Below are 15,330 nucleotides of genomic sequence, written 5' to 3'. Positions count from 1 at the left end.
AAAGATTTGTACATGGACCAGTGCATGGTAATGTTACATTGTATCTTAATCTTGAACACAGGGTGCCAATCGTAAACTCTCATTTACAACTCGAGCCTCAGACAGAGCTAGTTTTTTGCCTTTGTACAAGCAGACTTTTTGGTCTTTATCAAGTAGCCTTGTTCAACACCAAAGTGGCCACGGCTACAGCTGAAACTAATTAGTGTAAGCAGTTTTATTGCAGTTCACTGCAATGGCTTCGCGCTGTATTACTGAAAATGGTTGTATACTCTTGATCCTTCTGATTCATACCTTTTTCCTCCATAATTTCACACACTGGATATATAAACTTAAAGGCACTGGAGATATCTGTAATATATTACTTTGCAGTTGCAAAATTTATTCCACTTTTGATCAGAGTAATATTCTCATATCAAAGTAATACAAAAATAAATTAACTGAAAAAATGATTACAACTGAATTAAGTAGTTAAATACAGTGTCCCTGTCAATGAAATATAACTATGAACTGTAAAAATTTAAAGTAAATGTACAAAAGAACAAACAAAAGACAAACTCAAAAAAAGCTGAGAAAATCATTCTTAGACGAGTTGCTTCAATCAGTCAATGAATCACAAATGAGCGATCACCATGAAAATATTAAGCTATACTTTTGTCCCCTGAAATGAGTGGTGCAGTCCAGCATTCCATTGAAGGATTGATTAAACCATTGCCAAAAGGGTGGTGTCATACCCTCACGGTTGGGGCACGGTGACGGATTTTTACATTGGTGATGCAAGAGATACTACATTCAGAGACTAAGTATACAGGAACATAGATAATATACACATAAGACATAAGTCTAATGCTGAACACTGCAGAAATAAATTATTTAGACATCAAGGTACAACACAACTATAAAATTTCCAAGTTTAATACAGTCTCACACATCCACAGATTCAAGATTATCAAATTTCCCTTCTGAATTCTTACTGAAGAAGTTATCACAGCTCAGTGTTTAGTGAGATTGGCAGTCGTCATGAAAACGCTCTTCAGGAATGGGTTCTCCATACACTGAATATCAATGGGGTGGTTTAAATATTATGGTATTTTTTTGGATGTGCACTCATTCTGATATCTTTATTCTGATGTGTGTCTGTGAGTGTGTACAATTGATATTGTAAGACCTGCTTTGAAGAAGCTTTTAATGACAGCTGCCAGTCTCAGAAACTTGTTGTGATTTGAAGTAATTAAACTTCCAACAATTTCAAGTGTATTTTGAAACATCCCAGGTGTCTAAACATTAAGCTGTAACATTTTCCATAGCAGCTTATAGCAAACTGTATAAGTCTACTTCTTTGATTACAAAAGCAAATATTCATAAGGTGATATACAGAAAAAAAAACTTTTTCCAAGGCATTTGACAAAATTAATTATCTCAGCTCAAAAAGATCATACTTAATATGAATAATGTACAGAATTTGTATCTGATGCAGTTGATGTAAATCATTTCATGGGAAAGAAGTTGTTCAATCAATTTAAATTATAAATTATTACTTAAGACAATAAGTACTTTGGCAAACTCAATTTAATGCGGACCAAAAAATGGAATCACACGGATTTAAGTTTGATCATCCATTCTAAATGTTGATGATCAATGTTATTATTCTTATTTGTCTGGGAGTAAAATTTCCTATGTTATTTTTTGTCCATTTGGATGGAATAAATTTTAAGCACACTACAGATTGCAATATCATTTGAAGACATTACAAAAATTATTACTGCCTTTTTAGGCTTTACTGTGACTGTTTTACTACAGGGGATGTATCAATTTCTACATCAAAGCATACAAAACTTGTTGACAGCATATTTAAGTCAAACATTGCTGCCAATCTGTATTTTCTAAACTTAACAGGCAATATCTTTTGAGTATTCATCCTACACTGTAGTATAAAATGCCCTCTTCAGGTAGGAAAGAATTTATACCCTACATTTATCGCATTTTCAGAATTGTAACTACGAATTTGAAATCCCTAATCAAGAAGACTCATGGGCTTGATACAGGGGGTTCCACCATAGATTGATTCTGTATGTAATGGAATTCATTCATATTTGTAACAATAGTATGCCCATCATTAATACAGCAACCCATTAAGCAGATAATATGTTCTGTTCCTGACATCTTCAATGTTTTCAACACCATTATTTATTTAAAAAATGGACATACCTGCTTAGGTAAACATACTCATTGCTGACTAAAAAGAGTTACACAAGTCTAAAAATATTGTTATCTTATTTCGCTCATTACCTTAAGAAGCCACAATAGGCCAAAAAAAGAGATAAGTTTTTGTTTCTCATCCTCATACACAATGATCTCGACTGGCTGCCTTTGCACTTTCTATACATTCTTTTCAAAATAATAGATATAAAAAAATGATGGTGTGCTATGAATGGTAGGAAACCCAGCATTATTATCTGTAGGATCATGTGCATGTAGTGAACAGTTCTGAACAGTTATCACTGTAACCAAGCAGGATTTGTCAGATTTGCCATTGTATGCTATCATTCCTGGTTTTTTGTTTTCATGTCAGTAGCTGGGTCTCAGTTGTTAAAAAAAAACAAAATTAAAAACCCCCTGTCACCTCATCTTTTTAGTAAAAGACCTAGGATGGAAACAGACCATTTATTTTTTCGGCCCACATAACGAGAAACTGTTTACCCTTAATAATGGGAAATTAAGTTTTACTAAGATGCAACCCAATTGGCATGTGTAATATAACAGGGTGGAGCTATTTACAGGGAGGGGGGGACATGGGTTGCTGCTGAAAGGAATTTTCCACTGATGTGATACTACCTACTCTACCTAACTAACATCATTTTCAAAGGATACGGTCATCGGCACAGAGCTCAAAATTCATATTAGGCCAATACTGACAGTAATCATTGAAACACTGTACCAAAGGTGAATTGAAAGTCAAATTCAAAGGTCAATGTAGAGCATTGTTTTCCATGTTATACACAGTAACAATTACAGTTTGACGTTACTGAGACTTGCTGTGACCAAACGTTGCTGAAGAAATATTATTTACAAGAAGAAAGTTGCAAATGTGCAAGAATGATGGCTACATCCCAAGATGCATCTCAACTATCTAATACTTCATTTATGCAATGAACACTTTCTTCAGTGACAATACTGTTTATCAAGATACAAATACAAAAGCATAAGTAAATACATATTAAGTTTTACATGTGTTAGCATACTTCACAAACACAGTTAGCACAATTGCTCTGATGGAATTTACAAATCCTCATTTTGACTTTCTTACTTTACACTTTGAAGGATACTACCACTGACTTTGAAATTGTTATTCATCTTTTGTAATTTGTTTCACAAGTCTGGAGGTATTTCACAGAAATTTTCAAAGAACAACATTGTATATCAAGGTTTGCTTTTTTTGAAAAATGGAAAATGAAAGTGCACTAAGACAAAACAAAGAATGGCACATCTGCAGCGAGGTAGACATACGGTTGACAGGCACAAAACACCATTAATAAACACTGTTACACTGTATTCCCGGCATTTCATAAAACAGACAGTCTTCGTCACAGACGGTGACGTGTGCATCTTAAATCAATACTTAGTTTTCTGACACTGACACTCTTGTCACAGAAATTGACATTTTTTGACCACGCATTGATACATTTGGAATGAGGATGACATCCTTGTTCCAACACCTGAGCAACCACCAATTATTTAGCCCAGTATAAACTGTGACACATTTGAGATTATCTGCTATGCACACGCCTTTACAGTTTCTTCAAGTTCTCACACCATTCCAGGCCATGGTTTCCCTTTGATCTGATTAAGTATCTTCTGTAAAACAAAACAGGAGAGAAGCTTTAAACTTTCACCACCATGGTTTGGTCCAAACCCATTGTTATCAATGGTAAGTATGGACCTGTATACAGGGAATTGGGGGTGAAAAGGTTAAAAGTATGAAACAGCATTACACAGGACCACAGCGACAACATGACTGGGATACCAATTAAACTACACTGTATGTACCATACATGTTGTCAATGCATAGATGATGTTGAAAGCACAATGCTGTAATAGATGTTCTCTGCAAGTGGTGACAATTATACCTTCTTCCCAGAGATTTTCAGTTTTAAATTGTTTGAAATGAACTCAGGTTGCACAACTATTGCACAATAAAATACAATACAGTAGGACATATGTAATATTAGCCTTTAAAGAACTACAGTCTCCTTAACAGATGCAGAGGTGAACTGAATGTTACAAGAAAATAGTACCGTATATTGTAATGATGTTGGCTGTTGTTTAAAATATCATTTATCTACAGTTTTTTGTTCATGTGTAAACTCAACTATTATCTTAAAGCTACTGTCCATTCAAACTTTAAATGAATGAATGTAACTCTAACAAAAGTTTACACCCTGCAGGTGGAAAGTGGTCAATGTTCGCAGCCTGTAAATTGACTCTGAATTTTCTGCAGAGTTTACTATTACTTCTGTGGCACTCTCTATGCGTCATAACTTTTTGACTTCATGGCAAAACTGTACAGTAACACAGAAAACACTGAGATTAAATCGCCGACTCTGAAATGGTTTTGGTAATCAGGCTTACAGTACTGATAAATGTAATTACAAGCCATGTGAAGACTAGACTTGGTTCAAGTTGGTGATTTGTAACTATATTTCGTAATGTCAGCAAGTTATTGTGCATCAGTGTAATTTTTTATGTGAAATTCTTTGACATGGATGACTGCAATACGACTCTACACCATCTTCACTGAGTTGTATGAAAGCTTGGCATACGTTCATATGTGGGGTCAACACACTAGATAAGTTCCAGCCTGAATCTCAAAATAACTCCACTACATTGCAATATTAAACTCTACTACATCACACTCAAAAAAAAAGTTTTATTCATAGACTTGTACCAAATCTATGTGAAGACTTGATTTATATAAAAGAATGGTCATTCTTATCATCATAATTAGATTTTAAAACATGCATGTATCACAACTGATTTGATATCATTAATTTCCTCTTTTGTATTAAACAAGTGTATTCATGACAAGTTGTAACTAGACAAACATCAGAATGAACTTTCAAAAAAGTGATGGTGCACATATATGCTACAGGCAATACATCTGGACCACAGCTGAATACCGAATGCAATGGGATTGTCAAGAATTCATGAACACAAAATCAAATTTCACACAAAGGACTGACATCAACATGCAATACAATATATCATAATAACGAATGTCATGAAAGAAATTAAATGTCATTATTAAAATGATCATTTGTAAGAAAATGAAACCATTATAAAAACATGGGCCCATCTGAAATATAATGTAGTTTAATATACCATGTGATGAAATTAATCTAGTGCCAAATTAAGGATTAATATGAAATGATATTCTGACTACGATAATTATGATATTCATGCACTAACATAATAGACACAATCACAATCATGCCAGAGTGGACGACTGCAATTTCAAGGAAGTGATAGGATGGAAGTTTACAGCTTTGCTGGATAGAGATTTCAGAGGAAATCTACCTTCATTGCCACCACTGTAGTGGCTGAATCTGCCTCTACCATTGCTATAGTATGACCTGCCAGTCTGGGTTAGTGCGGTGGAATAGAATATACAATAGACAGAATAGAGAAAGGAAAAGAGACAGGTCAAAGGTCAGATAAGTAGCATGATAGTTGGAACTTTTGTTAACATTTAAAATTGATTGTTTACATCATTCTGATAGCATACTGGAAAGAAGGGAATGTCTATTGAAAACTGGCTTGGCATCAGTTTTTGGAAATGTTCTTGTCTTTGTTAGCGAAGTATATCGTAAGAATTTGTGTACTCCTGTTCAGATGTAAAGGTTTGAAAAATTAAGATGACCTCTTTGTTGTGCTTTAAATTGACAACAAAATAAATTGAAATGTTTCAGTGAATGGGCCTGACATCAAACTTATCGGTCATGTCCAACTTAATGAGTGACATTACTGAGACAAAAATACTGTACCAGTATTTGTAACAATAATTGTCCTACCTGTTTATAGATTTGAGCTCTAAGTCTGTTTGTTTTATGAGCTTGCTGTTTCTTCTGTTCTTCTTTCTTCCTGACAACTTCAGGTAACTTTTTGTAAATCCTACAAAAAAGAAAAAATTGGACAAATCAGTACAAGTGAATTTCACTGAAAGCCTTGAATACCTTAACCTTTTCATGGAAATTATCTCTATTTTATAGGGATTGGACTTGACTTCTGTACAAATTACAAGTCTGAAAGTCTGTGACCATTACTATATGACAGTAAAGGCACTTACAGCCATGTATTTTACAAAACACAGATCATACAAGTTTTCTACTGATTTTCCATGTCATCAGATTCACAACTGACAACAGTAACTTCACACAAGCGCAGTTGGAGGAGTAATACTGATACTTATAACAAAACGAAAACCTCTATGCAATTTTTATGGCCCAGATCTGTCAAATTGAAGACTGTTAAAGAAATGCAAAACATTGCTGTCTTATGGACTTTTCTTTATGTTAAGAAAACTGTCATATATTCCGACACTATCAACAAAATACCAATAATTAATGATGAGTTGCAATGCATCATTTCACTAGAGTACACCTTGGTTTGTAGTACAGCAGTTGTCCACAGTGTTTAGTCCTTTGTCATGTCTTTCAGACAGATACCAGAAAGTGTGTCATCATTTTTCTCATCTGCTCTGTCCATGATTTTTGAGCACCTTTCAAGATGCTACTGAATTCTCAAACAATACACAATTTAAACAACAGTACTGCCTGACAATAGCAAATGTTGTCTTCTGTAAGTGAATATTATCAACACTTGAAAACACATATTCTCCGGTATATATATGACATGCAAATAATAAATTGGTCAGAACATAGATCCTTGCATCCAATTTTTCTCAAGGGTCTATGGTCTGAAATTGTATAATTGTTAGATGCTTTCTGCATTATGCTTCTACAGCATTATAACTTCACAAAAAATATCATTTGAACTGTTGTACTCACTTTTCAGTTTGCTTTTTCATTTCTTTCTGGGACATCTGTCGCCTCTTGGGATGATGAAGCTGATCTGTGGGTGCAAATATTCATTGAAAACATTGTCAGATCACAAATATTCAATACTAGAGGTTATAGTCTTTTTTCACAGTCCAACCTTTGTAAATATCACACTGACATCTGGCAATGCTAATGCTATAATTTAGCAAATAATGTACAGAAACTATACATGTATATCTAAGCACATGTTTGTCAGGCAAAAACACCCTCTGAAGCATGCATGGTATTTCTCCCTCATAGACTGATCATGCATTAAGCTAACTTTGAAAGAATTTATGTTCTTTACCCGATACATCTTAGCAAACACTTGGTCCTCAATGCTCTTACAGGCAAGTAGGACTAGGAGCATAATTTTTGCAAATCAATGATAAAATCAATGGGTAACATGTACTTCAGAAACCCTTTATGCCAAATTCTGGTACAATAGATTACTGGTATTAGACCTGTTCAATACTAAATGTAAATTCATGTGCAAACATGTGCCATCATAAAGTACTTGTTGCCTTCGATTACGCAAAAAAACCTGATGATAGTATTTAAGGTAAAATGACTGCTAATGAGTTCGTACCACTATAAGGATGGGCTTGAGGGTTGGATTTCTTGCCATGCTTCTCATCAAATAATTTCAGTCTTTCTCTTTCATAGTGAGCTGAAACCTTCCTTTCTTCCGCTGCTAGTTCAATCCGTTTGACTCTCTCCCTGGATTTGGAAATGAACTCACACTTTTTCTTTTCCAAAGCATCCTGATGTTATGAAAAGAGAGAGAAGAGAATTAAACCGTCACAAATGTCTTGAAATAAGTTCTTTTCAAGCAGATCACCAAACACGTTGACATGGCATAAATACAACACAAAACAATGGTGGTATCATGATGAAGTAAATTAACACACCACTGACTCAAAAGTGTCTTCTTGAACTTGACAAATGTTTACACAATCCATTTGTACAAAGCTAACTTGAGAAAATTTCAAGAAATCCCTGAGATGACTCAAAGAATTTAAAAATCTTAAAAGCTGTTGGAGTGCACCAATCAATCAATCAATCAATCAATAAAAATTACACCATACAGAAGATGTGAAGTAAGGAGATCTTTCTGACCTGTAGGGTTTCTTTTTTCTCCTCAGGTTCTTCTGATTTGGTCTGTGTTTCTTTTAAGGGTTTCCTAGGGGGTTCTTGTTGCCACGGTTGTTTGGTAGTGATGGGTTGGAACCAGGCAAGTGGGGGTGCTACGGGTGAACTGTGTATGGATAAAGAAAATGATAAAAACAGCAATGAATATAAGTTATTGTACAAGATTGCTTAGACCATACTCTTTGAATTGATGAACTAGCAGTGTTATATGTAATGGAGCGCCAAAGTGCTGACTTATCCTTTGGTCTCAGTAAATCATTGAAAACAATCAGAAAAGTTAAACCTCTGACTATGAAATGATTAAATATCATTATATATATTGACTGTGACTTAGTAGAAGTTAAATGTCAACTGAAACCATGGGCACAGATTGTTGATTGACAAATAAGGAATAAGACCAAAATATTGTACAATATTATCATTTGCGACTGCTGGATATTTTGTAAGCTATAGTATGCAGTCAATGTGATGTTTCTAAGTGTACTTCCAGCGGCAGATTTTAAACACTCTTTCTGTCATCCCTGTGTAAGAGTTATAAAGCATTAGGTAACTGCTTCACTAATTCATATTGTTGTGATCAAATGTGTGATTGCATTACAATGACGACCTTCACAGTATGGTGGGGAGAAATGGTAAACATTATTAGGTGTTGTTGTTGTTAGCATGGTACTTACAGATCACTTTTTGAAAATATCTGCAATCTATGAGGTAATATGCTAAACAAACAGCATGCATTCATTTTGAACAGATGAAATAAAAATATGCTATTTAATATAGGGTAAATGTCATGCTGCGTCATTATGTTTCATATGTAATGTCAGTGGTATATTATGTATGTTACGTCCATTATCAATGCTTTATATACTTACACTTGTTTTCCTTTACTGTCAGCGTCGGGAGTTTCTGGTGTGTAAATTTTAGACTTTTCAACTTTTGGCGGTTCAAGCACCTTCAGTTGCCTTTTTGTTGGAGGTTTCACAGTCTTGTCTGCCTTGGGTGTTGTCTGTGTCCCTAGTGACACTGTGAATGCAGTACCTCCTCGTTTCTTCTTCAACTGCTTCACATCAGGTGACGGGAATGTGGTGCCAACATCTTTGGTTGGTGCCACTTCAACGTTGGCTGCTATCCCCTTCTGGGTGATTGCTTTCTTAGGAGCAGGTTTATTTGGTTTCTTAAAGCCCTCATCGTCAATTTCAAAATACTCATACTTTTTAGGTTTCTTCTCTGTAACCCGTGTCTTGGCGGGTTTCTTGTGATATGTTTGAGGATCCCTGGCTTTGTCATGATGTTTCTCTCTCTTGTTGGCGATATCATGCAGCGACAATGCTCGTTTGGGTCGGTCTGACACACGGCAACAACTAGCATCCGACAGAGAATCTGTTGTCACATCACTGTAACCATACTTGACTTCAAAGTCATCTCTGCTGTGTGCTTTGGCAGGTCTAGCTTTCCTTCTAACGACATCCTCCGTGATGGTGCTCTCGGTGCTAATGCTGGTTGCTGAGACTGACCGTAGATCTGCTTCTTTGACAGGGCTGAGAGCTGATACTTGAGGTGTGGATGACTGAATCTGGTCTTGACCCAATTGATTGATAAGCCTGCCTGCACTGATACCACTCTGACCAGACGACAATGATGTGGAACTGGAGGCTGCACTTTCATCTATCCCTCTTTGTTTATCATAATGCTTCTGTCTCTCCACCCTCTTGGCTTGATGCCTTTCATGGCGTTCCCTCTGCTTGTCAATCTTCCGCTGCAGACGAGCCAGCTTCACTCCAAGATGCCGCACTCCCCTGGGGCCAAGCATTTTGTACAGCCTCTCTGTCTCATAGCTCATGTTGGATGCCATAGAAGTGTCAGTGGCAGTGTCTTGATCTGCCAAATGAGGTGCCATCTCGGCTTCCAAGATGGCTCTGATTCTGGCAGCATCAATGGAAGCCTTGTCTGCAGGTTTAGTGCCTGCCGGTTTCCTAGAGTCAGTCTCAGTATGTGACTTTCTCTGCTGCTGCTGTACCTGTACTGGTTGGGTATGCTCAATTATCTTCATGATTCTCTCTGTTGATACGCTGTCATTGGTACTGGCCGAACTGAACTGGGTCAACTCACTCTCATTGGCTTGTGTTTGATATCTACCAAGATAAATATGTGCGTATTCTTTACAACTATCTGCAAATGGGGTATGGTATGTTTTTGGGTTTTTCAAGACATTTTCAGATAAGATGATAAAACTCTTCCTTATGGTGGCTCAAATGTTGAATATGACTGGCTTTTTGTCATGCAGCATTTTACAAAAATTGCAAGACAACATTAAAATAAAATTATTAAACATGGTGACATAGGCAAAAATAAAAGGTAGGCCGAACAAAAGGCAATATTCATAAAGATCTGCTTAACAGCGTGCTCATGGAAGGTCATTTAATAGTTTGCTGTTGGGGTTTTAAAATTTGAAACTGAAGTACCGGTAGATGTAGTCAAAAAACATCTTCATCCACCTGAATGTTCAAACATCTGACATACCTGTATCTTGGCACCTGATGTGGCTCATGGGTATCTTCAATATCTTCTGATTGCTGCTTGGGTTCAAATCTTTCATGCCTCTGCCACTTTTTTCTCCTCCTACCTGGGGTGCCTGGTGAGCCAACTGAGCTGGCATCTGATTGTGACTCGACTTGCCTGACTTGATCTGTCAAAGGAAGATGTGCAAAGATATGATGTATATCATCATAAAAAGGTTTGCATGACAACCAATGTATCAGAAAACAATGTTTACCTCATACTTTCATCCCCCAACCCCTGTGTCTGATGAAGACAGTATGTCTTCAAAAGCTAGCACTCTACTACAAAAGAGTTGATTTCATAGTGCCACCATACCTTCAGCTTATCAAACAAATTTATTGGATTTACCACACTAGTATTCAGGGTTATCTCCAAGTTTTACTCCTGGACGCTGACGCAGAAATGAAATAGGAGGCAGATGTATTTCAAAGGGAGGAGCAACTGAGTGGGGAGGGTTTGGGGAGGATTCCTCCTCCTTCGGTTGGAGATTTTTAGTATCTTTGTGCATCTGATTGTGATCATTTGGAAGCACTTGCATACCTGCTTTTCTTAGAATTTTTTAAAAGTGATTTTTGATCAATTCCTATGAAAATTAGGTATTTACATGATATTTGTACTTTATTTCTGTAATTTTTTAAATAAAGAATGAACCTAGCATGTTTGTTTAATTTAACATTTCAGTTTACCTTTATCTATTCAATTTTAATTTTTAAAGAATTTTTCATTTAGGAATAAAGTGGTGTTAAACTTACTATAAGTTAAATTTTGAATAATGTTGTGTGACAAAAACTATTATTTGTATAATGTATACAAAAAAATGCACTACACAAAATGACATGCAACTGCAAATAAATTGAACACGTATTATTTATTAATTAAATGCAAAAACTGCATTACATCACATCAATGATGACATGAAACTTTCAATCAAAATGTCTTGTGAGTACTGAATAATTATATGGACTAAAGAAAGGGCAACAAATAACATGCAAGAAATAAATTTTAACAAATATTGAACACACATGCTGAAATAATAGAAAACTATAGACTATTTGATTTTCCTACATTTTAAACAAATATTGAACCAAAGCTAAAGATCACTCTAGTTTGAACAGACAAATGAGAATGCTTTGCTTTTTTAGAGATCCCCTCACGTTAGAACTTCAAGCACAATATGATAGGGTTAATATTCTGTGTCACAAAGAAAATTCATTTTACAGTGAAACTATAATTTAAGTCAGGTATCATGGAGATGTATATTGTGTCGATCAGTTGGATTTTATGTCTGCCAGTACAGTACAGGATATAGCTAGACTACCCCATGGGTATGGCTGACTCACTGATGCAGCTCAGTCTGATGCACTGCATTACCATATTCAATCTATGCAACTACAATCAATACACATACCACAAGCTTCAATAAAAAAACATTGAATTTTTGAAACATAGTTCACTATAGGTTACCTTTGTATACTATTTGTGTTTTTGTACAGAAATGACCGATGTTCCATTCATTTTTGAGCTACCATTCTTGATTGTTCTGAGAACATTACACCCCTGGCCCTCTAGAGGCAGTTCTTCAAAACACTTCAGCAAATCACTGCACCAATTACGTTTCCTCTATTATAAATGCCCATGCCTTCTAACAATAGCATATTACCACATACATTGTGATTGGCTAGAATCATGCAATCAAGGTTATACAAAGGGACACAGAGTTCACATAAACACAGTATGTGGAAATGCATTGCTAACTTGAAGAGGACAACTTTCAAATTTTCATGGTTTTCTTTTTCAGAAATTATACAAGGCATAACATAATGTCAGTTCAACAAAAACATGATTATATTTTACTTTGGGGAAAATAGCTGACAAGTCACTTTTAACTGGCTAGTTTTTAGTGAAAACACAGAGTATTTCTTTTTACTCTTTAAGCTTTCTTCCTGTCTGTAAATCCTCTGAAAATATTTCTAATGTTGTTCAGCCAGGCTGGAAATTGTGTTTGCTCTTCAATCACTCACTCTACTCACACAAGTTTTCTTGCATTTACATGTCTTTTTCATGTTACGTACTATAACTGTATATAAAATTTAAATGCATTTTTGCAATATCAACAGTTTGATCAGTTAATTATGGCACCTAGTGTTGCATAATGCATTGTTTTCTCACCTAATAATTTTTGTCACTAATTAGTAACTTTTGAATAAAAAGGACTTAAAATGTTAAACAGTATCACAATTTGATAATGAATTTCATCTGAAAGTGAATAAACTAGTTGTTTGTTCCATTAGAATGATAATGGGAAGATAATAAGTACAGAAAATGCATGAAGTATTTAATAAATGTAAAACACAAAGAAGTTCTTATCTTTTCAAATTAATAATGTTAGATGTTTTGGTCTAAAGCTTAATGTAGAGGAGTATCTAGCAAAAATGTACCTGTCATGTGTCGGACTGTATGCTGAACAGGATTCTGAATGAGACTAGTTAGCCTATCAATCCTGTCAGACATAACACTCTCACTGCTGTCTTCAGCTCGAGACTGTAGCATCTCTTGGAACTGTGCCCACAATTCTCCAAGTCTTTTGGCATCTCTATCCTCCTGTTCAAGAATCTCTTGAAGGACTTGTGTGGTAAACCGCTGCCCAGGTTGAGAAGCTCCAAAGGGTAGAGGTTGTCCTGTTCTCCTGTCATGTCTTGCTTCTCCCCTTGGGGGCCAAGTTGTGTACCCATCACCGATCTTTCCAAAATCTCCTTCTGTAGTGCCCCAGGTTGTCTCTTCCGGGTGTTGTGAGTAACTTCTCTCTGCAGGTCTTCTCTGAGGAGGCAAGGTTGCATAGTTTCTATTTTCCATACTGACATAATCTGGAGGAAGTGGTTGGCTTGGAAATGCTCCATATTCATCTGCTGATGGAGGAACACTTGCATAGTATGTCTGTGGAGGTGGCATCTGGGCATAATCCCTTGGAGTAAAATTGGGAGGCAGGGTTGCATAGTCTCTGCCAATGGCAGGTCTTCTGTAAGGATCTTCTGTGGCTGTGTATCTGGATGGTATTCTTCCAGCCTGCATTCCATAGTCCGTAGAAGCTGCCCCAGCTGGTCGACCCTGTTCTTCTCTGGTTGGTTTACTAATTTCAAAGGCTGTGGTCATAGGTTTCTGCATTGCATAGACCCTTCTGACCTCTTCAGGAGGTGGCCTGTCTCGTCCATATTCACTATACGAAGCAGCTCTTACTGGAGACCTGGTGACTGTGGCACTTCTTCCTGGAGGAAGCCTTGAAGGAGATGATGCAACTACCCTTGTTGGAATGTCTCTCCTCTCTTCACTGTTGGAAAACCTAACTGGGGATCTAACTGGGGATGACAGAGCTGCCCGTATTGGTGACGTTGCCATTGGTTGCTCATGTAAGTACCTCTCTCTTGACTCCAGACTTGTTTCTCTAGCTATTCTCATACCTGCAGAGTCCCTGGTTGGTATGGGAATGGGCTTTGAGGATTCCATGCCCCTACTTTGTGGCCTGCTCTGTGGACTTCCTGAGATATTTTGGCCTTCTGGCAAGCTAGCTGCACTTTGACTTTTCAGATCTGATGGATACTCAATAAAGGATCTGGCTGGTCGGGATGAAAGATCTCCTATATCTAGTGGTCCACCTTCTTCCATCACTAAGTCTCTCGCATTTTTCTGTGCATCATCTGCCATTACTCTGCTCACACTCTGATATTGTACAGGTGGCAAGCTAAAGGAAGGTGATGGTGACTTTATTTGTTCAGCTGCTTCTGTTGGAGTCTTACTCCTTAAGTCACGAGGATACTCGATGAAAGACCTTGCTGGCTTTGACCTCAGACTCTCAGTGCTGGCATTGGTTGTCTCCAGTTCCCCTGAATTATTGAGGCTGTCGGATGCACGATCTGTTTCAGTGCTTTTCTCACTGATCCTACTCTTCATGAGGCTGGTATCATCAGTGACATCCCAAACATGTTTTTTCTTCTCACCATTACTCTTTGGGGTGCGGTTGCCATAGATGCCTGTCGGATGCTGGGGTGGTTTATCTTTCCTACTGCCAAGTTGACTTGGATGTAAATATGGACCACAGGCATCGTCAGAACCTAAGTCGGAAACAGAGATTGTTAAGGAAATGGGTATATCAAAGAGTTAATACGCAATAATATCTGATTAACTTATCAATTATTACACATCAACAATAAGGCAAAGCAATACAGTAGTGGAAAAATTTCTGATTTGCAAGTTAGAATACAAATACCCTGAAAATTATGAATCATGCATGTCACATTTCAAAGATGATCAGTTTGGTACCAATTGACTGGTGAACACTGGAAGAATGGGCATGGTTTACTTAAAAACTCTCAAACTTATTTTTTGTTAGTATATCTGCTGTAGTTGGCTAGTACAGATTCAAGATATCTACAGTAACACAGCTGGCATTCTCATCAGGGAAGCAGCCTAATCTTCCTAATAGCTGGTATCATCACATCAATGCTGATATTGCTAGCAGCAGTCCCTTTCATAAGTA

The 15,330-nt window shown here is 36.7% G+C and overlaps 1 protein-coding gene across 3 annotated transcripts in view; it reads right to left on the bottom strand.

Annotated features, from left to right (window-relative positions):
- Positions 1 to 345: 345 nt before the first annotated feature.
- LOC139119691 (uncharacterized) overlaps positions 346 to 15,330 on the bottom strand; it is a 30,791-nt gene continuing 15,806 nt past the window's right edge. For 2 of the 3 annotated variants that reach the window (XM_070683541.1, XM_070683543.1), the window contains 9 exons: positions 13,238 to 14,905; positions 10,761 to 10,926; positions 9,113 to 10,372; positions 8,211 to 8,349; positions 7,681 to 7,855; positions 7,062 to 7,125; positions 6,066 to 6,165; positions 5,572 to 5,635; positions 346 to 3,852 (listed from right to left, as the gene is read on the bottom strand). In XM_070683541.1, the coding sequence (XP_070539642.1) occupies positions 3,842 to 3,852; positions 5,572 to 5,635; positions 6,066 to 6,165; positions 7,062 to 7,125; positions 7,681 to 7,855; positions 8,211 to 8,349; positions 9,113 to 10,372; positions 10,761 to 10,926; positions 13,238 to 14,905 (3,647 nt within the window). In that variant the 3' untranslated portion in view covers positions 346 to 3,841. The remainder of the gene's footprint in view (positions 3,853 to 5,571; positions 5,636 to 6,065; positions 6,166 to 7,061; positions 7,126 to 7,680; positions 7,856 to 8,210; positions 8,350 to 9,112; positions 10,373 to 10,760; positions 10,927 to 13,237; positions 14,906 to 15,330) is intronic. The other variant, XM_070683542.1, reaches the window with a different exon arrangement.

The sequence above is a fragment of the Ptychodera flava genome, chromosome 20 (genome assembly GCF_041260155.1).
Source record: "Ptychodera flava strain L36383 chromosome 20, AS_Pfla_20210202, whole genome shotgun sequence".
Classification (NCBI taxonomy): domain Eukaryota; kingdom Metazoa; phylum Hemichordata; class Enteropneusta; family Ptychoderidae; genus Ptychodera; species Ptychodera flava.
The sequence above is the reverse complement of the archived record's forward strand: the minus strand, read 5'-3'. Positions and strand labels throughout refer to the sequence as shown.